Raw genomic sequence first — 20290 nt, forward strand, 5'->3', positions numbered from 1 at the left:
CGCAGACGGAGAGAGAGGCGCAGACAGAGACAGAGAGACGCAAAGGGAGAGAGGCGCAGACGGAGAGAGAGAGACGCAGACGGAGAGAGAGAGACGCAGACGGAGAGAGAGAGACGCAGACGGAGAGAGGCGCAGACGGAGAGAGGCGCAGACGGAGAGAGGCGCAGACGGAGGGAGGCGCAGACGGAGGGAGGCGCAGACGGAGAGGGAGGCGCAGACGGAGAGAGGCGCAGACGGAGAGAGGCGCAGACGGAGAGAGGCGCAGACGGAGGGAGGCGCAGACGGAGGGAGGCGCAGACGGAGAGGGAGGCGCAGACGGAGAGAGGCGCAGACGGAGAGAGAGGCACAGATGGAAAGAGAGGCGCAGACGGAGAGAGACGCAGATGGAGAGAGACGCAGACGGAGCGAGACGGAGACGGAGAGAGAGACGGAGACGGAGAGAGAGATGCAGACGGAGAGAGAGAGAGACGCAGATGGAGAGACGCAGACGGAGAGAGAGGGGCGCAGACGGAGAGAGAGAGAGACGCAGACGGAGAGACGCAGACGGAGAGAGAGGTGCAGACGGAGAGAGAGGCACAGACGGAGCGCAGACGGAGAGAGAGACGCAGACGGAGAGAGAGACGCAGACGGAGAGAGAGACGCAGACGGAGAGAGACGCAGACGGAGCGAGACGGAGACAGAGAGAGAGGCGCAGACGGAGAGAGAGGCGCAGACGGAGACAGAGAGACGCAAAGGGAGAGAGACGCAGACGGAGAGAGAGGCGCAGACGGAGAGAGAGACGCAGACGGAGAGAGAGACGCAGACGGAGAGAGAGGCGCAGACGGGGAGAGGCGCAGACGGAGAGAGGAGGCGCAGACAGCAAGAGGCGCAGACGGAGAGAGAGGCGCAGACGGAGAGGAGGCGCAGACGGCAAGAGGCGCAGACGGAGAGAGGAGGCGCAGACGGCGAGAGAGGCGCAGACGGAGAGAGAGAAGGAGACGGAGAGAGAGACGGAGATGGAGAGAGAGGCGGAGACGGAGACGGAGAAAGAGGAGACGCAGACGGAGAGGGAGGTGGAGACGGAGAGAGAGACGCAGACGGAGAGAGAGAGACGCAGGCGGAGAGAGAGGCGCAGGTGGAGAGAGACACAGACGGAGAGAGACGCAGACGGAGAGAGAGACGCAGGCGGAGAGAGAGACGGAGAGAGAGGTGCAGGCGGAGACAGAGGCGCAGACGGAGAGAGAGATGCAGACGGAGAGAGAGACGCAGGCGGAGAGAGAGACGGAGAGAGAGGTGCAGACGGAGACAGAGGCGCAGACGGAGACAGAGGCGCAGACGGAGAGAGAGACGCAGGCGGAGAGAGAGACGCAGACAGGGAGAGACGCAGACAGGGAGAGACGCAGACAGAGACGCAGACAGAGAGAGACGCAGGCGGAGAGAGACGCAGGCGGAGAGAGAGACGGAGAGAGAGACGCAGACGGAGAGAGGCGCAGGCGGAGAGAGAGACGCAGACGGAGACAGAGGCGCAGACAGAGAGAGAGACGCAGATGGAGAGAGGCGCAGACGGAGAGAGAGACGCAGATGGAGACAGAGGCGCAGACGGAGAGAGAGACGCAGATGGAGAGAGAGGCGCAGACGGAGAGAGATAGACGCAGACGGAGAGAAAGACGCAGACAGAGACAGAGGCGCAGATGGAGAGAGAGGCGGTGACGGAGAGAGAGACGCAGACGGAGAGAGAGACGCAGACGGAGAGAGAGACGGAGACGCAGAAAGAGATGCAGACGGAGAGAGAGGTGCAGACGGAGAGAGAGGTGCAGACGGAGAGAGAGGCAGTGATGGAGACAGAGGCGCAGACGGAGAGAGAGAGGCGCAGGCGGAGAGAGAGAGGCGCAGACGGAGAGAAAGACGCAGACGCAGAGAGAGACACAGACGGAGAGAGACGCAGACGCAGAGAGAGAGATGCAGACGGAGAGAGAGAGGCAGGCGGAGAGAGAGACACAGACGGAGAGAGAGATGGAGACGCAGAGAGAGATGCAGACGGAGAGAGAGACGCAGACGGAGAGAGAGACGGAGACGCAGAGAGAGACGGAGACGGAGACGGAGAGAGACGGTGACGGAGAGAGAGACGCAGACGCAGAGAGAGATGCAGACGGAGAGAGAGACGCAGATGCAGAGAGAGACGCAGATGGAGAGAGAGGCGGTGACAGAGAGAGAAGCAGACGGAGAGAGAGACGGAGACACAGAGAGAGATGCAGACGGAGAGAGAGACGCAGACGGAGAGAGAGGTGGTGACGGAGAGAGAGACGGAGACGCAGAGAGAGACGCAGACGGAGAGAGGCGGTGACGGAGAGAGAGACGGAGACGCAGAGAGAGGCGCAGACGGAGATGCAGACGGAGAGAGAGGCGGTGACGGAGAGAGAGACAGAGACGCAGACGGAGAGAGAGGGGCAGACGGAGAGATGCAGACGGAGAGAGAGGCGGTGACGGAGAGAGAGACAGAGACGCAGACGGAGAGAGAGGCGCAGATGGAGAGAGAGAGATGCAGATGGAGAGAGAGGCACAGACAGAGAGACGCAGACGGAGAGAGAGACACAGAGAGAGAGACGCAGACGGAGAGAGAGACGCAGATGGAGAGAGAGGCGGTGACGGAGAGAGAGAGACGGAGACGCAAAGAGAGACACAGACGGAGAGAGAGACGCAGACAGAGAGAGAGGTGGTGACGGAGAGAGAGACGGAGACGCAGAGAGAGACACAGACGGAGAGAGAGACGCAGACAGAGAGAGAGGCGGTGATGGAGAGAGAGACGGAGACGCAGAGAGAGACACAGACGGAGAGAGAGACGCAGACGGAGAGAGAGGCGCAGACGGAGACGCAGAGAGAGACGCAGACGCAGAGAGAGGCGCAGACGGAGAGAGAGACGGAGACGCAGAGAGAGATGCAGACGGAGAGAGACGGAGACGCAGATGGAGAGAGAGACGCAGACGCAGAGAGAGACGCAGACGGAGAGAGAGGCGGTGACGGAGAGAGAGACGCAGACAGAGAGACGGAGACGCAGAGAGAGATGCAGACGGAGAGAGAGACGCAGACGGAAAGAGAGACGGAGACGCAAAGAGAGACGCAGACGCAGAGAGAGACGGTGACGGAGAGAGAGACGCAGACGCAGAGAGAGATGCAGACGGAGAGAGAGACGCAGGCGGAGAAAGAGACGCAGGCGGAGAAAGAGACACAGACGGAGAGAGAGGCGGTGACCGAGAGAGAGACGCAGACGGAGAGAGAGACGGAGACGCAGAGAGAGATGCAGACGGAGAGAGAGACGCAGACGGAGAGAGAGACGGAGACGCAGAGAGAGGCGCAGACGGAGAGAGAGAGATGCAGACGGAGAGAGAGGCGGTGACGGAGAGAGACGCAGACGGAGAGAGAGGCACAGACGGAGAGAGAGAGACGCAGATGGAGAGAGAGGCGATGACGAGAGAGACGCAGACGGAGAGAGAGACGCAGACGGAGAGAGAGACGCAGACAGAGAGAGAGGCGGTGACGGAGAGAGACGGAGACGCAGAGAGAGACGGAGACGCAGAGAGAGACGCAGACGGAGAGACGCAGATGGAGAGAGAGGCGGTGACGAGAGAGAGACGGAGACGCAGACGGAGAGAGAGAGATGCAGACGGAGAGAGAGGCGCAGACGGAGAGAGAGACGGAGACGCAGAGAGAGACGCAGATGGAGAGAGACAGGCGCAGACGGAGAGAGAGACGGAGATGCAGAGAGAGATGCAGACGGAGAGAGAGGCGGTGACGAGAGAGAGACGGAGACGCAGAGAGAGACACAGACGGAGAGAGAGAGATGCAGACGGAGAGAGAGGCGGTGACGGAGAGAGACGCAGACGGAGAGAGAGGCACAGACGGAGAGAGAGAGACGCAGATGGAGAGAGAGGCGGTGACGAGAGAGAGACGGAGACGCAGAGAGAGACGCAGACGGAGAGAGAGGCGCAGACGGAGAGAGAGGCGCAGACGGAGAGAGAGACGGAGACGGAGAGAGAGACGGAGACGCAGAGAGAGACGCAGATGGAGAGAGACAGGCGCAGACGGAGAGAGAGACGGAGATGCAGAGAGAGATGCAGACGGAGAGAGAGACGGAGACGCAGAGAGAGATGCAGACGGAGAGAGAGACGGAGACGCAGAGAGAAACGCAGACGGAGAGAGAGGCGGTGATGGAGAGAGAGACGCAGACGGAGCGAGAGGCGGTGACGGAGAGAGAGACGCAGACGGAGAGAGAGACGGAGTCGCAGAGAGAGATGCAGACGGAGACTGAAGCTACCGGTTGCCCTGAATGCCTTGAAAAGGTGAATGAAACTTTGCCGTAAACCTGCTAAATTCCAGCCAACACGACCCTGGTTAGTGTTCGTCATCCAACGCGGTCGGCCCAGCAAGATGTCAGTGAGCTGAGGTAAGACAGGAGGACGGTAGCGGGGAGTGAAGACAGGAGGTGTGAAGGTGGGGGGGGGGGGGGCTGTTCGGAGGATGGGGAGAGGAGGGGGCAGGTGACCAGCTGAAGTGGTTGCGGGGGGGAGGGGGGGGGGGTGGGGAGGCCACAGGTCAGGTGGGCGGGGGGAGGTGACGACTCAGCCACCTCCAGTGGACCCTGCTCCTCTGAACCGGGGATTAATTCGCGCCCCCACCCCGAGGGCTAAGGATGCTCCGAGGGCAGCAGCCACGCACCCACCAACCCCCCACCCCCGCACCCCCCCTCCCCCCACCCCCTACACTCACCCTGCAGCCTGTTTATGAGCCACATCAGCTGCTTCTTGGAGATACTGGTCCAGCTAAGGTCCAGGGCTACAGGCTGCCGTCGAATGATTCCACTCAGCATGGCTGGAGTGATGGACTTCTGACGGCTCAGGTCAATTTTGGTCCACAAACGTTTATCGCAGCACCTGAGAGGAGGAGGAGAGAGCGAGTGAGTGTGAGTGTGAGCGCGCGAGGGGAGGGGGACGAAGGGAGCGCGCGAGGGAAGGGGTGCGAGGAGAGCGTGTGGAGGGAGCGTGGAGAGCGCGCGGTGGGAGCGTGGAGAGCGCGCGGTGGGAGCGTGGAGAGCGCGCGGTGGGAGCGTGGAGAGCGCGAGGAGGAAGCGCGGAGAGCGCGCTGAGGAAGCGAGGAGAGCGCGCGGAGGGGAGCGCGGAGAGCGCGCGAGGAGGAAGCGAGAGCGCGCGGGGGGAGCGCGGAGAGCACGAGGAGGAAGCGCGGAGAGCACGAGGAGGAAGCGCGGAGAGCGCGCGGGGAGCGTGGAGAGCACGTGGGGCGAGCTTGGAGAGCGCGCGGGGGGAGCGAGCGGGGGGAGCGTGGAGAGCGTGCGGGGGGAGCGTGGAGAGCGTGCGGGGGGAGCGTGGAGAGCGCGCGGGGGGATCGTGGAGAGCGAGCTTGGAGAGCGCGCGGGGGGGAGCGTGGAGAGCGTGCGGGGGGAGCGTGGAGAGTGCGCGGGGGGAGCGCGGAGAGCGCGTGGGGGGAGCGTGGAGAGCACGTGGGGGGAGCGTGGAGAGCGCGTGGGGGGAGCGTGGAGAGCACGTGGGGCGAGCTTGGAGAGCGCGCGGGGGGAGCGAGCGGGGGGAGCGTGGAGAGCGTGCGGGGGGAGCGTGGAGAGCGAGCTTGGAGAGCGCACGGGGGGGAGCGTGGAGAGCGTGCGGGGGGAGCGTGGAGAGCGCGCGGGGGGAGCGTGGAGAGCGAGCTTGGAGAGCGCGCGGGGGGGAGCGTGGAGAGCGTGCGGGGGGAGCGTGGAGAGCGCGCGGGGGGAGCGCGGAGAGTACGAGGAGGAAGCGCGGAGAGCGCGTGGGGGAGCGCGGAGAGCGCGAGGAGGAAGCGCGGAGAGTACGAGGAGGAAGCGCGGAGAGTACGAGGAGGAAGCGCGGAGAGTACGAGGAGGAAGCGTGGAGAGCGCGCGGGGGGAGCGCGGAGAGCACGAGGAGGAAGCGCGGAGAGCACGAGGAGGAAGCGCGGAGAGCACGCGGGTGAGCGCGGAGAGCGCGTGGGGGGAGCGTGGAGAGCGCGTGGGGGGAGCGTGGAGAGCACGTGGGGCGAGCTTGGAGAGCGCGCGGGGGGAGCGAGCGGGGGGAGCGTGGAGAGCGTGCGGGGGGAGCGTGGAGAGCGTGCGGGGGGGAGCGTGGAGAGCGTGCGGGGGGAGCGTGGAGAGCACGCGGGGGGAGCGTGGAGAGCGCGCGGGGGAGCGTGGAGAGCGAGCTTGGAGAGCGCGCGGGGGGGGAGCGTGGAGAGCGTGCGGGGGGAGCGTGGAGAGCGCGCGGGGGGAGCGTGGAGAGCGCTGGGGAGCATGGAGAGCGAGCTAGGAGAGCGCGTGGGGGGGGGGCGTGGAGAGCATGTGGGGGGAGCGTGGAGAGCGTGTGGGGGGAGCGTGGAGAGCGCGTGGGGTGATCTTGGAAAGCGCGCAGGGGTAGGGTGGGGCGAGCTTGGAGAGCACGCGGGGGGGAGTGTGGAGAGCGCGCGGGGGGAGCGTGGAGAGCGAGCTTGGAGAGCGGGCAGGGGGAGCGTGGAGAGCACGCGGGGGGGAGCGTGGAGAGCGCGCGGGGGGAGCGGAGGGAGCGTGGAGAGCGCGTGGGGTGAGCGTGGAGAGCGAGCTTGGAGAGCGCGCGGGGGGAGCGTGGAGAGCACGCGGGGTGAGCGAGCAGGGGGAGCGTGGAAAGCGCGCAGGGGGAGCGGAGGGAGCGTGGAGAGCGCGTGGGGTGAGCGTGGAGAGCACGCGGGGGGAGCGTGGAGAGCACGCGGGGGAGCGTGGAGAGCAGGAGGAGGTCGCGCGGGGGGGGAGGTCGCGCGGGGGGGAGAGAGAGCGAGCGCGAGAGGGGAGAGAGAGCGAGCGCGAGAGGGGAGAGAGAGCGAGCGCGAGAGAGAGCGAGCGCGAGAGGGGAGAGAGAGCGAGCGCGAGGGGAGAGAGAGCGAGCGTGAGGGGAGCGCGATCGCGAGGGGAGAGAGAGCGAGCGCGAGGGGAGAGAGAGCGAGCGCGAGGGGAGAGAGAGCGAGCGCGAGGGGAGAGAGAGCGAGCGCGAGGGGAGAGAGAGCGAGCGCGAGGGGAGAGCGAGCGCGAGGGGAGAGCGAGCGCGAGGGGAGAGCGAGCGCGAGGGGAGAGCGAGCGCGAGGGGAGAGCGAGCGCGAGGGGAGAGCGAGCGCGAGGGGAGAGCGAGCGCGAGGGGAGAGAGCGAGCGCGAGGAGAGAGCGAGAGCGAGGGGTGAGAGAGCGAGCGCGAGGGGAAAGAGCGCGAGGGGAGAGAGCAAGTGCGAGAGGATAGGGAGCGAGCGCGAGAGGAGAGAGAGCGAGCGCGAGAGGTAGCGAGCACGAGAGGAGAGAACGAGCGTGAGAAGAGAGCGAGCGAGGACGAGAGGAGAGAGCGAGCGCGAGAAGAGAGCGAGTGAGCGCGAGGGGAGAGAGCGAGCGCGAGAGGATAGGGAGCAAGCGCGAGAGGAGAGAGAGCGAGCGCGAGAGGAGAGAGAGCGAGCGCGAGAGGAGAGAGAGCGAGCGCGAGAGGAGAGAGAGCGAGCGCGAGAGGTAGTGAGCACGAGAGGAGAGAGCGAGCGCGAGAAGAGAGCGAGCGCGAGGGGAGAGCGAGCGCGAGGGGAGAGCGAGCGCGAGGGGAGAGCGAGCGCGAGGGGAGAGCGAGCGCGAGGGGAGAGCGAGCGCGAGGGGAGAGCGAGCGAGCGCGAGGGGAGAGGGAGCGAGCGCGAGGGGAGAGGGAGCGAGCGCGAGGGGAGAGGGAGCGAGCGCGAGGGGAGAGGGAGCGAGCGCGAGGGGAGAGGGAGCGAGCGCGAGGGGAGAGGGAGCGAGCGCGAGAGCGAGCGAGCGCGAGGGGAGAGGAGCGAGCGCGAGAGGGAGCGAGCGCGAGGGGAGACAGAGCGAGCGCGAGGGGAGACAGAGCGAGCGCGAGGGGAGACAGAGCGAGCGCGAGGGGAGACAGAGCGAGCGCGAGGGGAGACAGAGCGAGCGCGAGGGGAGACAGAGCGAGCGCGAGGGGAGACAGAGCGAGCGCGAGGGGAGACAGAGCGAGCGCGAGGGGAGAGAGCGAGCGCGAGGGGAGAGAGCGAGCGCGAGGGGAGAGAGCGAGCGCGAGGGGAGAGAGCGAGCGCGAGGGGAGAGAGCGAGCGCGAGGGGAGAGAGCGAGCGCGAGGGGAGAGAGCGAGCGCGAGGGGAAAGAGCGAGCGCGAGGGGAAAGAGCAAGCACAAGGGGAGAGCGAGCGCGAGAGGAGAAAACACGTTGTGTGAGAGAGAGCGAGCACGAGAGGTAGCGAGCACGAGAGAGAGCAATGCGCGAGAGGGAGTAAGCGTGAGAGAGAGCGAGCGCGAGAGGAGAGAGCGAGCGCGAGAGAGTGAGCACGAGAGGAGAGAGCGAGCACGAGAGGAGAGAGCGAGCGCGAGAGGAGAGCACGTTATGTGAGAGAGAACGAGCGCGAGAAGAGAGAGCGAAGTGCGAGAGGAGAGAGTGAGCGCGAGGAGGAGAGAGCGAGCGCAAGAGAGAGCAAACATGAGAGGAGAGAGCGAGCGTGAGTGGCGGGAGCGAGCGTGAGTGGCGGGAGCGAGCGCGATGGGGCAGAGCGAGCACGAGAGAGAGCGATGCACGAGAGGGAACGATGCGCAAGAGAGCACAAGAGCAGAAAGCGAGCGCGAGGAGGAGAGAGCGAGCGCGAGGAGGAGAGAGCGAGCGCGAGGAGGAGAGAGCGAGCGCGAGGAGGAGAGAGCGAGCGCGAGGAGGAGAGAGCGAGCGCGAGAGGAGAGAGGGAGCGCGAGAGGAGAGAGGGAGCGCGAGAGGAGAGAGGGAGCGCGAGAGGAGAGAGCGAGCGCGACGAGAGAGCGAGCGCGAGAGAGAGCGAGCGCGAGAGAGAGCGAGCGCGAGAGAGCGAGCGCGAGAGAGAGCGAGCGCGAGAGACAGCGAGCGCGAGAGACAGCGAGCGCGAGGAGAGCGAAGCATGAGAGGAGAGAGTGAGCGCGAGGAGAGAGATGAACGAGAAGCGAGAGCGAGCTCGAGGAGAGCGATGCGCGAGAGAAGAGCGCGAGCGCAATGGAGAGAGCGAGCACGAGAGGAGAGAGAGCGATGTGCGAGAGGAGACAGCACAAGAGCAGAGAGCGAGTGCGAGAGGAGAGAGCGAGCGCGAGAGGAGAGAGCGAGCGCGAGAGGAGAGAGCGAGCGCGAGAGGAGAGAGCGCGAGAGGAGAGAGCGAGCGCAAGAGGAGAGCGAGCGAGCGCGAGAGGAGAGCGAGCGAGCGCGAGAGGAGAGCGAGCGAGCGCGAGAGAAGAGAGCGAGTGCGAGAGGATAGCGAGCGAGCAGAAGAGAGAGCAAGCGTGAGCGGAGAGCGCGAGGGGCGAGAGGAGAGAATGATGGAAGCGCGAGAGAGAGAGCGTGCGCAAGAGGAGAGAACGTGAGCGAGCGCGATGGGGGAGAGCGAGCGCGAGAGAGCGATGCGCGAGAGGAGAGAGCACAAGAGCAGAGAGTGAGCGCGAGGAGAGAGCAAGCGCGAGAGGAGAGAGCAAGCATGAGAGAGAGCACAAGAGCAGAGAGCGAGCTGAGTGCAGGTTGCGCGAGAGAGAGCGAGCGCGAGAGTGATGCGCAAGAGGAGAGAGCACAAGAGCAGAGAGCGAGCGCGAGAGGAGAGAGCGAGCACGAGAGAAGAGAGAGAGAGCGAGAGGAGAGAGCGAGCGCGAGAGGAGAGAGCGAGCGCGAGAGGAGAGAGCGAGCGCGAGAGGATGGCGAGCGAGCGCAAGAGAGAGCAAGCGTGAGAGGAGAGCGCGAGGGGCGAGAGAACGATGGAAGCACGAGAGAGAGAGCGAGCGCAAGATGAGAGAGCGTGAGCGAGCGCGATGGGGGAGAGCGAGCGCGAGAGGAGAGAGCTCAAGAGCAGAGAGCGAGCGCGAGGAGAGAGCAAGCGCGAGAGGAGAGAGCACAAGAGCAGAGAGCGAGCGGAGTGCAGGTTGCGCGAGAGAGAGCGAGCGCGAGAGAGCGTGCAAACAAGAGAGCGCGCAAGAGTACGTGCGAGCGTACGAGGGCTTGAGATGAATGGTTCTCATTAGGACTGAACGATATGGGTTACATTGTTATGTAAATGTGCTGTCCTGACCTAGTCTGGGACTGAACTCCTCCCTGGTTCCCACAGCCCTGACCCCGTAATAGCTCGGCAGTGACCACAGTGAACCCCCTTGGACCTGAGTCTGGGGCACACCCCCCTGTTCCCCATAGCCCTCACCCTGCACGCTGACCCCTTAACATGGCTTGGGAGTGACCCGAGCGAACCCATTCAATCTTCTCAAACTCACCAATCTGGGCCCACAGCCAAACCAGTCTTCTCAACACAGAGAGGGGGCAATGGGAGCCTGGCTGTCTTGGGAGGGTGGGGGTGGGGTAGGGGCAGTGCCGAGGGAGGACCGCGCTATTGGAGGGGCAGTTCGATGGGTTGTTAAACTGTCCTCACGGATGAACATTAAAGACCTTGCAGCTGCTAATGGATGAATAGCCAGTGTACCCTCCAGTGCGTCGTGAGACAATTAATATATTCCTCAGGCAATATTACAGAGAAACGGATTACCTGGTCTTTGTCAATTTGCCTTTTACAGGGTTTACAAAGCATTAAACAGCAGAGACACCGCCGTTCAGCCCCTCTCCCCCGTGCTGGTGCTCCTGCTCCACACCAGCCTCCTCCCATGCACCCCCCACCGTTCCTCTTCCCGCATCCACATCTCCTCCAATTCCGTCCTCCCTCAGGCGTTTAACCAGCTTCCCCGCTCCCACCCCCACCTTAAATCTCGCGACACGATTCCCCTCACCCTCTCCACGCTGGGAGCGAGTCCCACACTCTCCCCAATCTCTGGGTAAAGACGTTTCTCCCCAATTCCCCACTGGGATTTTATTCGTGACTCTCTCATAATAATGGCCCCCCCCCCGCCCGAGTTCTGGTCTCGCCCGCAAGGGGGAACATCTCTACGTCTCCCCTATCGAAAGCCCTTTTGTCATCATGTGACCACCACAGTCTTTGTGGAAATGAGGTCAGAATTCATCATGTTGTGTGGCACAACCACCACGCTAAATGGCACTGATTCAGAACACAAGTAGCAGCTCAAACCTGGGCATCCGTTCACAGGATGTGGGCGTCGCTGGCTAAGACAACCTTTATCTCCCATCCCTAATTGCCCTAGAGAAGGTGGTGGGTGAGCCGCCTTCTTAAGCCGCTGCAGTCCCCGTGTGGTGTAGGTACACCCACGGCGCTGTTAGGGAGGGAACTCCAGGATTCGGACCCAGCGACAGTGAAGGGACGCCCGATATATTTCCAAGTCGGGATGGTGAGGGGCTCGGAGGGGAACTTCCAGGTGCTGGTGTTCCCCATGTGTCTGCTGCCCTTGTCCTTCTAGATGGTAGAGGTCGTTGGTTTGGGCGGCGCTGTCGAAGGAGCCTTGGTGAGTTGCTGCAGTGCATCTTGTAGATGGTACACACACTGCTGCTACAGTGCGTCGGTGGTGGAGGGAGTGAATGTTTGTGGATGGGGGGCCGATCAAGTGGGACTGCTTTGTCCTGGATGGTGTGGAGCTTCTTGAGTGTTGTGGGAGCTGCACACATCCAGGCAAGTGGGGAGTGTCCCATCACACTCCTGACTGGTGCCTTGTAGATGGTGGACAGACTTTAGGGAGTCAGGAAGACTTTAGGGAGTCAGGAGGTGAGACCAGAACTGTGCACAGTGCTCCAAGTGTGGTCTAATTCCATCCCACCATGACTTTCAACATCTCACAGCACTGCAGCGGGTTTGTGATCAGTGAAGTACTTCCAGGCGTGGTCACGGTTGTAACACAGAGAAGCACAGCATCACACAGCAGGATCCCACTAAATGAGATAATTGGCCAGGTCAGAACTTAAGAAATAGGAGCAGGAGGAGGCCATTCAGCCCCTCGAGCCTGCTCCCCCCATTCGATAGGATCCTGGCTGACCTTCTGCCTCAACTCCACTCTCCCGCCCACTTCCCGTATCCCTCGATTCCCTGAGAGACCTAAAATCTCCCAATCCCGGTCTGGAATATCCTCAACGATGGAGCATCCACAACCCTCTGAGGTAGAGAATTCCGAAGATTCCCCACCCTCCGAGTGAAGAGATTTCTCCTCGTCTCAGTCCAAAATGGCCGAGCCCTTACCCTGAGACTGTGCCCCCTCCCCCCCTCCACGTTCTCCAATCCCCAGCCGGGAGGCGGGGGGGGTGCGGGGGGGGTGGCGGGTGGCGGTGATACAACCTCTCTGTGTCCACCCTGTCAAACCCCTTCAATCAGATCGCATCTCGTTCTTCAAATCTCTGGAGAATACAGACCCAATTTACTCACAGGACACCCCACTCGTCCCAGGGACCAATCGGGTGAACCTTCACTGTCCCACCTCCCAAAGCAAGGATATCCCTCCTTAAACATGGGGACCAAAACTGAGCACAGTGTTCCAGGTGTGGTCTCACCACAACCCTGTACAATTGGAGCAAGACTTCCTTATCCCTGTACTCCACTCCCCTTGCCATAAAGGTCAACACACCATTCCCCTTCCTGGTTTCTCGCTGTACCTGCATGCTAACTTCTGTGCCCCTTGTACAGCTCCACCCAAGTCCCTCTGAACATCAATATTTCCAAGTTTCACATTTTGTAAAATATTCTGCTTCTCCATCCTTACGAGCAAAGTGAATAACCTCACACATCCCCACAAACTACCCCATCTGCCACCTTGTTACCCCCTCGCTTAACCTGTCAGTATCTGTTTGCAGCCTCTTTGTGTCCTCCACACAGCTTCCCCCCCCGCCGAGCTTTGTATCATCAGCAAACGTAGCTACGTTACTCTCTGCCTCTCCATCCAAGTCATTAATATAGATTGTAAATTGCTGAGGCCCCAGCGCTGATCTTTGCCGCACTCCACTATTCACTGCCTGCCATCTTGAAAATGCCCCATTTGTGCCTATTCTCTGGTTCCTGTCCACCAACCAATCCTCAATCCATGCTCATATATCACCCCCAACGCCACACTTAGCTTGTATATTGAGCTTATCCAACACCTTTTGGAAATCCACATACCACATCTACCAGTTCCCCTTTATCTACCCAACTAGTTTCTGAATGCTGCAGTACAGACGAAAGTGGGTGTCCTTGTATATCAATCACAAAAGGTTAGCACGTAGATACAGCAAGTAATAGGGAAGGCAAACGGAACGCTGGCATTTATTGCAAGGGGGATGGAGTATAAAAGTCTTGGTAAGACTGTACAGGGCGTTGGTGAGACCGCACCTGGTGCACTGTGAACAGTTTTGGCCTCCTTACTTAAGGGGGGACTTACTTGCACTGGAGGCCGTTTAGAGAACGTTCACTTGGCCGATTCCTGGGACGAAGGGGGTTTGTCTTATGAGGAAAGGTTGAGCAAGTTGGGCCTGTACCCGCTGGAGTTCAGAAGAATGAGAGGAGATCTTAACGAGACAGGTAAGATGATTCTGAGAGGAGGGTGGAGGGGTGGGCCAACAGGGTGGTGGGAATCTAAAACGAGGGGACACAATTTCAGAATAAGGGGTCTCCCATTGAAGATGGAGATGAGGAGGAATTTCTTCTCTCAAAGGGTCTTCAGTCTGTGGAATTCTCTCCACCAGAGAGCAGAGGAGGCCGGGGCGTTGAATATATTCAAGGCTGAGTTAGATTGTACAATGTTCAGCACCATTCGAGACTCCTCAGATACTGAAGCAGACCATGTCCAAATGCAGCAAGACCTGGACAATATCCAGGCTTGGGCTGACATGTAGTGAGTAACATTCACACCACACAAGTGCCAGGCAATGACCATCTCCAACAAGAGAGAATCCAACCATCATCCCTTGACATTCAATGGTATCATCACTGAATCCCCCACTACCAACATCCTGGGGGTTAACATTGACCAGAAACTGAACTGGACCAGCCATGTAAATACTGTGTCTACAAGAGCAGGTCAGAGGCTGGGAATCCTGCGGAGAGTAACTCACCTCCTGACTCCCCAAATCCTGTCCACCTTCTACAAGGCACCAGTCAGGAGTGGGATGGAATACTCCCCACTTGCCTGGATGAGTGCGGCTCCCACAACACTCAAGAAGCTTGACACCGTCCAGGACAAAGCAGCCCCGCTTGATCGGCCCCCCATCCACAAACATTCACTCCCTCCACCACTGACGCACAGCAGCAGCAGTGTGTGTAACATCTACAAGATGCACTGCAGCAACTCACCAAGGCTCCTTCGACAGCGCCGCCCAAACCCACGACCTCTACCATCTAGAAGGACAAGGGCAGCAGACACATGGGGAACACCAGCACCTGGAAGTTCCCCTCCGAGCCCCTCACCCATCCTGACTTGGAAATATATCGGCCGTTCCTTCACTGTCACTGGGTCCGAATCCTGGGAACTCACTCCCTAACAGCGTCGTGGGTGTACCTACACCACAGGGACAAAATACTGGAACTCCCTCCCTAACAGCGACGTGGGTGTACCTACACCACACGGGACAAAATCCTGGAACTCCCTCCCTAACAGCGACGTGGGTGTACCTACACCGCACGGGACAAAATCCTGGAACTCCCTCCCTAACAGCGCCGTGGGTGTACCTACACCACAGGGACAAAATCCTGGAACTCCCTCCCTAACAGTGCCGTGGGTGTACCTACACCGCACGGGACAAAATCCTGGAACTCCCTCCCTAACAGCGCCGTGGGTGTACCCACACCACACGGGGACCGCAGCGGCTCACCCACCGCCATCTCGAGGGGTAATTCGGGATGGGCAACAAAGGCTGGGCCCGGCTGGAGACACCCACATCCCGTGAACGAACAAAAAAAAAACAGAATTTGAAGCCCCCGCCTTTAACCCAAATCTAATACCCTCCTCAGCAGCGGGTGTTGGCAGGGGTTGGGGGGGGAGTGGGGGGTGGGCGGGGGGGGGTGGGGTGGTGAGAGAGCGTCAGGCCTGGATCATGAACCTCGGACCCCGAAAGGTAGCGGCCTGAGAGGATTGCAGCCCACCGAGCCGCCGCTGCACCCACACCCACCCCCAGCCCCACACCGAGCCCCCGCGTCAGGCAGTCTCCTTACCATCGATTGAGGGTGCGGCACACCCTCATGCAGACGCACAGGTCCCGGTGGCTGAGGTACTGGAAGACGGAGAGCCAGGCGTGCCGCTGCATGACGTGGTCGGCGCCGGTCTCCAGCGGCAGCGAGTCCGGCTCGGGGCTGTCGGGGGGCGGCTTGACCACGTGGCGCTCCATCTGCAGGGGCTTGGGGGCCGAGGAGACGGGCGGCCGGTTGAGGAACTGGGTGCGGGCCATGGTGCGCAGCCCCAGCTGGCCGGCCGGCCGCGGGAGCTTCCGGCCGCCCTGGCCGCGGGCCCGCTCGTGCCGGGCCGAGTGCTGGTTCTCCTTGCCCTGCGAGGGCTCGCGGCCCCCCTTGGCCTTGCCGTTGCGGGGGGCGGCGCCGGCGCCGGCGCGCTGGCAATCGTCGGCCTCGTCCTGGCGCGCCGCCACCGCCGGCGCCTCTTCGTCCTCCTCCTCCTCCTCCTCCTCCTCGTCCTCCTCCTCCTCCTCGCTCTCGCTGAAGCCCAGGGCGGCCGCTGCAGTCCGGCGGTCCCTGGGCCGCCGGGCGCCGCCGTTGGAGCTGGCGCCCGAGATGCCCCCTCCTCCTCCCCCTCCTCCTCCCCCGCCGTCGCTGCTCTCCTCCTCGTCCGGCTCCTCCTCCTCGTCCTCCGAGCCCTGAGAGTCTGAGTCCGAGTCCGAGCTGGAGCTGGAGCTGGAGCTCTCGGCCTGGTTCACCCGCTCCAGCATCTGGCACATCTGCTTGAAGCGCTCCAGCTTCTCCCGCTGGTGCGTCTTCTCGTTGCTCGACGCCAAGTCCTCCTGGCCCCGCACGTTCTTCAGCTTCTGCAACGCAAAGAGGGAGGCGCGTTAACGGGGAGCGAGCGGGAGGTACAACCTCCTCCTCCGGACCTGACACCCCCTCCCTATCTCTGTAACCTCCTCCAGACCCTACACCCATCCCTATCTCTGTAACCTCCTCCAGCCCCTACACCCATCCCTATCTCTGTAACCTCCTCCAGCCCCTACAAGCCTCCCTATCTCTGTAACCTCCTCCAGCTCCTACAACCCTCCCTCTCTCTGTAACCTCCTCCAGTCCCTACACCCCTCCCTATCTCTGTAACCTCCTCCAGTCCCTACAACCCTCCCTCTCTCTGTAACCTCCTCCAGTCCCTACACCCTTCCCTACCTCTGTAACCTCCTCCAATCCCTACACTCCTCCCTATCTCTGTAACCTCCTCCAATCCCTACACTCCTCCCTATCTCTGTAACCTCGTCCAGCCCCTACACCCCACCAAGACCTCCGATTCAGGCCTCTTGAGCATCTCCCGATGCCTGGGGGTGAGTGGGCCCTAAGCTCTGCAAATCCCCCCCCAAACCTCACGGGATTAAAATTCTGTTCAATTTGCACTGCTGGGAAATAACTTGGGTTACTCTCCTGTGTTAACATACTGCGGAGAGACAGGGACACTCTCCCTCTCTCCCTCCCGTTAACATACTGCAGAGAGACAGGGACACTCCCTCCCGTTAACATACTGCGGAGAGACAGGGACACTCTCTCTCTCTCTCTCTCTCTCCTGTGTTAACATACTGCGGAGAGACAGGGACACTCTCCCTCTCTCCCTCCCGTTAACATACTGCAGAGAGAAAGGGACACACTCTCTCTCTCTCTCCCGTTAACATACTGCGGAGAGACAGGGACACTCTCTCTCTCTCCCTCCCGTTAACATACTGCAGAGAGACAGGGACACTCTCTCTCTCCCTCCTGTTTACATACTGCGGAGAGACAGGGACACTCTCTCTCTCTCCCTCCCGTTAACATACTGCAGAGAGACAGGGACACACTCTCTCTCTCTTTCCCGTTAACATACTGCAGAGAGACAGGGACACACTCTCTCTCCCTCCCGTTTACATACTGCAGAGAGACAGGGACACTCTCTCTCTCCCTCCCGTTTACATACTGCAGAGAGACAGGGACTCTCTCTCTCTCTCTCCCGTTAACATACTGCAGAGAGACAGGGACACTCTCTCTCTCCCTCCCGTTTACATACTGCAGAGAGACAGGGACACTCTCTCTCTCTCCCTCCCATTTACATACTGCAGAGAGACAGGGACACTCTCTCTCTCCCTCCTGTTAACATACTGTGAAGAGACAGGGACACTCTCTCTTTCCCCCCTGTTAACATACTGTGGAGAGACAGCGACACTCTCTTTCTCTCCCGTTAACATACTGCGAGAGACAGGGACACGCTCTCTCTCTCTCTCTCTCTCTCCTGATAACATACTGCGGAGAGACAGGGACACTCTCTCTCTCTCTCCGGTTAATTTACTGTGGAGAGACTGGGACACTCTCTCTCTCTCTCTCTCCCGTTAACATACTGTGGAGAGACAAGGACACTCTCTCTCTCTCCCCCGTTAACATATTGTGGAGAGACAGGGACACTCTCTCTCTCTCCCGTTAACATACTGTGGAGAGACAGGGACACTCTCTCTCTCTCCTGTTAACATACCGTGGAGAGACAGGGACACTCTCTCTCTCTCTCTCCCGTTAACATACTGCGGAGAGACAGGGACACTCTCTCTCTCTCTCTCCCGTTAACATACTGTGGAGAGACAGGGACACTCTCTCTCTCTCTTCCGTTAACATACTGTGGAGAGACAGGGACACACTCTCTCTCTCTTCCGTTAACATACTGCGGAGAGACAGGGACACTCTCTCTCCCGTTAACATACTGCGGAGAGACAGGGACACTCTCTTTCTCTCTCTCCTGTTAACATACTGTGGAGAGACAGGGACACTCTCTTTCTCTCTCTCCCGTTAACATACTGCAGAGAGACAGGGACACTCTCTCTCTCTCTCTCCCGTTAACATACTGTGGAGAGACAGGGACACTCTCTCTCTCTCTCTCTCCCGTTAACATACTGCGGAGAGACAGGGACACTCTCTCTCTCTCTCTCCCGTTAACATACTGTGGAGAGACAGGGACACACTCTCTCTCCCTCCCGTTTACATACTGCAGAGAGACAGGGACACTCTCTCTCTCCCTCCCGTTTACATACTGCAGAGAGACAGGGACTCTCTCTCTCTCTCTCCCGTTAACATACTGCAGAGAGACAGGGACACTCTCTCTCTCCCTCCCGTTTACATACTGCAGAGAGACAGGGACACTCTCTCTCTCTCCCTCCCATTTATATACTGCAGAGAGACAGGGACACTCTCTCTCTCCCTCCTGTTAACATACTGTGAAGAGACAGGGACACTCTCTCGCTCCCCCCTGTTAACATACTGTGGAGAGACAGGGACACTCTCTCTCTCTCCCGTTAACATACTGCGAGAGACTGGGACACGCTCTCTCTCTCTCTCTCTCTCCTGATAACATACTGCGGAGAGACAGGGACACACTCTCTCTCTCTCCGGTTAATTTACTGTGGAGAGACTGGGACACTCTCTCTCTCTCTCTCACTCCCGTTAACATACTGTGGAGAGACAAGGACACTCTCTCTCTCTCTCCCGTTAACATATTGTGGAGAGACAGGGACACTCTCTCTCTCTCCCGTTAACATACTGTGGAGAGACAGGGACACTCTCTCTCTCTCTCCCGTTAACATACTGCAGAGAGACAGAGACACACTCTCTCTCTCTCTCTCCTGTTAACATACTGTGGAGAGACAGGGACACACTCTCTCTCTCTCCCGTTAACATACTGCGGAGAGACAGGGACACTCTCTCTCCCGTTAACATACTGCGGAGAGACAGGGACACTCTTTCTCTCTCTCCTGTTAACATACTGCAGAGAGACAGGGACACTCTCTTTCTCTCTCTCCCGTTAACATACTGCGGAGAGACAGGGACACTCTCTCTCTCTCTCTCCCGTTAACATACTGTGGAGAGACAGGGACACTCTCTCTCTCTCTCTCTCCCGTTAACATACTGCGGAGAGACAGGGACACTCTCTCTCTCTCTCTCCCGTTAACATACTGTGGAGAGACAGGGACACACTCTCTCTCCCTCCCGTTTACATACTGCAGAGAGACAGGGACACTCTCTCTCTCCCTCCCGTTTACATACTGCAGAGAGACAGGGACTCTCTCTCTCTCTCTCCCGTTAACATACTGCAGAGAGACAGGGACACTCTCTCTCTCCCTCCCGTTTACATACTGCAGAGAGACAGGGACACTCTCTCTCTCTCCCTCCCATTTACATACTGCAGAGAGACAGGGACACGCTCTCTCTCCCTCCTGTTAACATACTGTGAAGAGACAGGGACACTCTCTCTCTCCCCCCTGTTAACATACTGTGGAGAGACAGGGACACTCTCTCTCTCTCCCGTTAACATACTGCGAGAGACAGGGACACGCTCTCTCTCTCTCTCTCCTGATAACATACTGCGGAGAGACAGGGACACTCTCTCTCTCTCTCTCTCTCTCTCCGGTTAATTTACTGTGGAGAGACTGGGACACTCTCTCTCTCTCTCTCTCCCGTTAACATACTGTGGCGAGACAAGGACACTCTCTCTCTCTCTCTCTCCCGTTAACATATTGTGGAGAGACAGGGACACTCTCTCTCTCTCCCGTTAACATACTGTGGAGAGACAGGGACATTCCCTCTCTCTCCCGTTAACATACCGTGGAGAGACAGGGACACTCTCTCTCTCTCTCCTGTTAACATACTGTGGAGAGACAGGGACACTCTCTCTCTCTCTCCCGTTAACATACTGTGGAGAGACAGGGACACTCTCTCTCTCTGCCCCATTAACGTACTGCGGAGAGACAGGGACACTCTCTCTCTCTCTCTCTCTCTCCGGTTAATTTACTGTGGAGAGACTGGGACACTCTCTCTCTCTCTCTCTCCCGTTAACATACTGTGGCGAGACAAGGACACTCTCTCTCTCTCTCTCTCCCGTTAACATATTGTGGAGAGACAGGGACACTCTCTCTCTCTCCCGTTAACATACTGTGGAGAGACAGGGACATTCCCTCTCTCTCCCGTTAACATACCGTGGAGAGACAGGGACACTCTCTCTCTCTCTCCTGTTAACATACTGTGGAGAGACAGGGACACTCTCTCTCTCTCTCCCGTTAACATACTGTGGAGAGACAGGGACACTCTCTCTCTCTGCCCCATTAACGTACTGCGGAGAGACAGGGACACTCTCTCTCTCTCCTGTTAACATACTGCGGAGAGACAGGGACTCTCTCTCTCTCTTTCTCTCTCTCCCGTTAACATACTGCGGAGAGACAGGG

At 60.1% G+C, this 20290-nt stretch overlaps 1 protein-coding gene across 1 annotated transcript in view; it reads right to left on the bottom strand.

The window, feature by feature from the left end:
* LOC121274793 (F-box/LRR-repeat protein 19-like) overlaps window positions 1-20290 on the bottom strand; it is an 84640-nt gene that overhangs the window by 42785 nt on the left and 21565 nt on the right. The window contains exons 6-8 of the mRNA XM_041182145.1: window positions 15701-15892; window positions 15072-15445; window positions 4744-4907 (exon numbers count right to left, since the gene is read on the bottom strand). Of these exons, the coding sequence (XP_041038079.1) occupies window positions 4744-4907; window positions 15072-15445; window positions 15701-15892 (730 nt within the window). The remainder of the gene's footprint in view (window positions 1-4743; window positions 4908-15071; window positions 15446-15700; window positions 15893-20290) is intronic.

The sequence above is a fragment of the Carcharodon carcharias genome, assembly GCF_017639515.1.
Source record: "Carcharodon carcharias isolate sCarCar2 chromosome 38 unlocalized genomic scaffold, sCarCar2.pri SUPER_38_unloc_2, whole genome shotgun sequence".
Lineage (NCBI taxonomy): Eukaryota > Metazoa > Chordata > Chondrichthyes > Lamniformes > Lamnidae > Carcharodon > Carcharodon carcharias.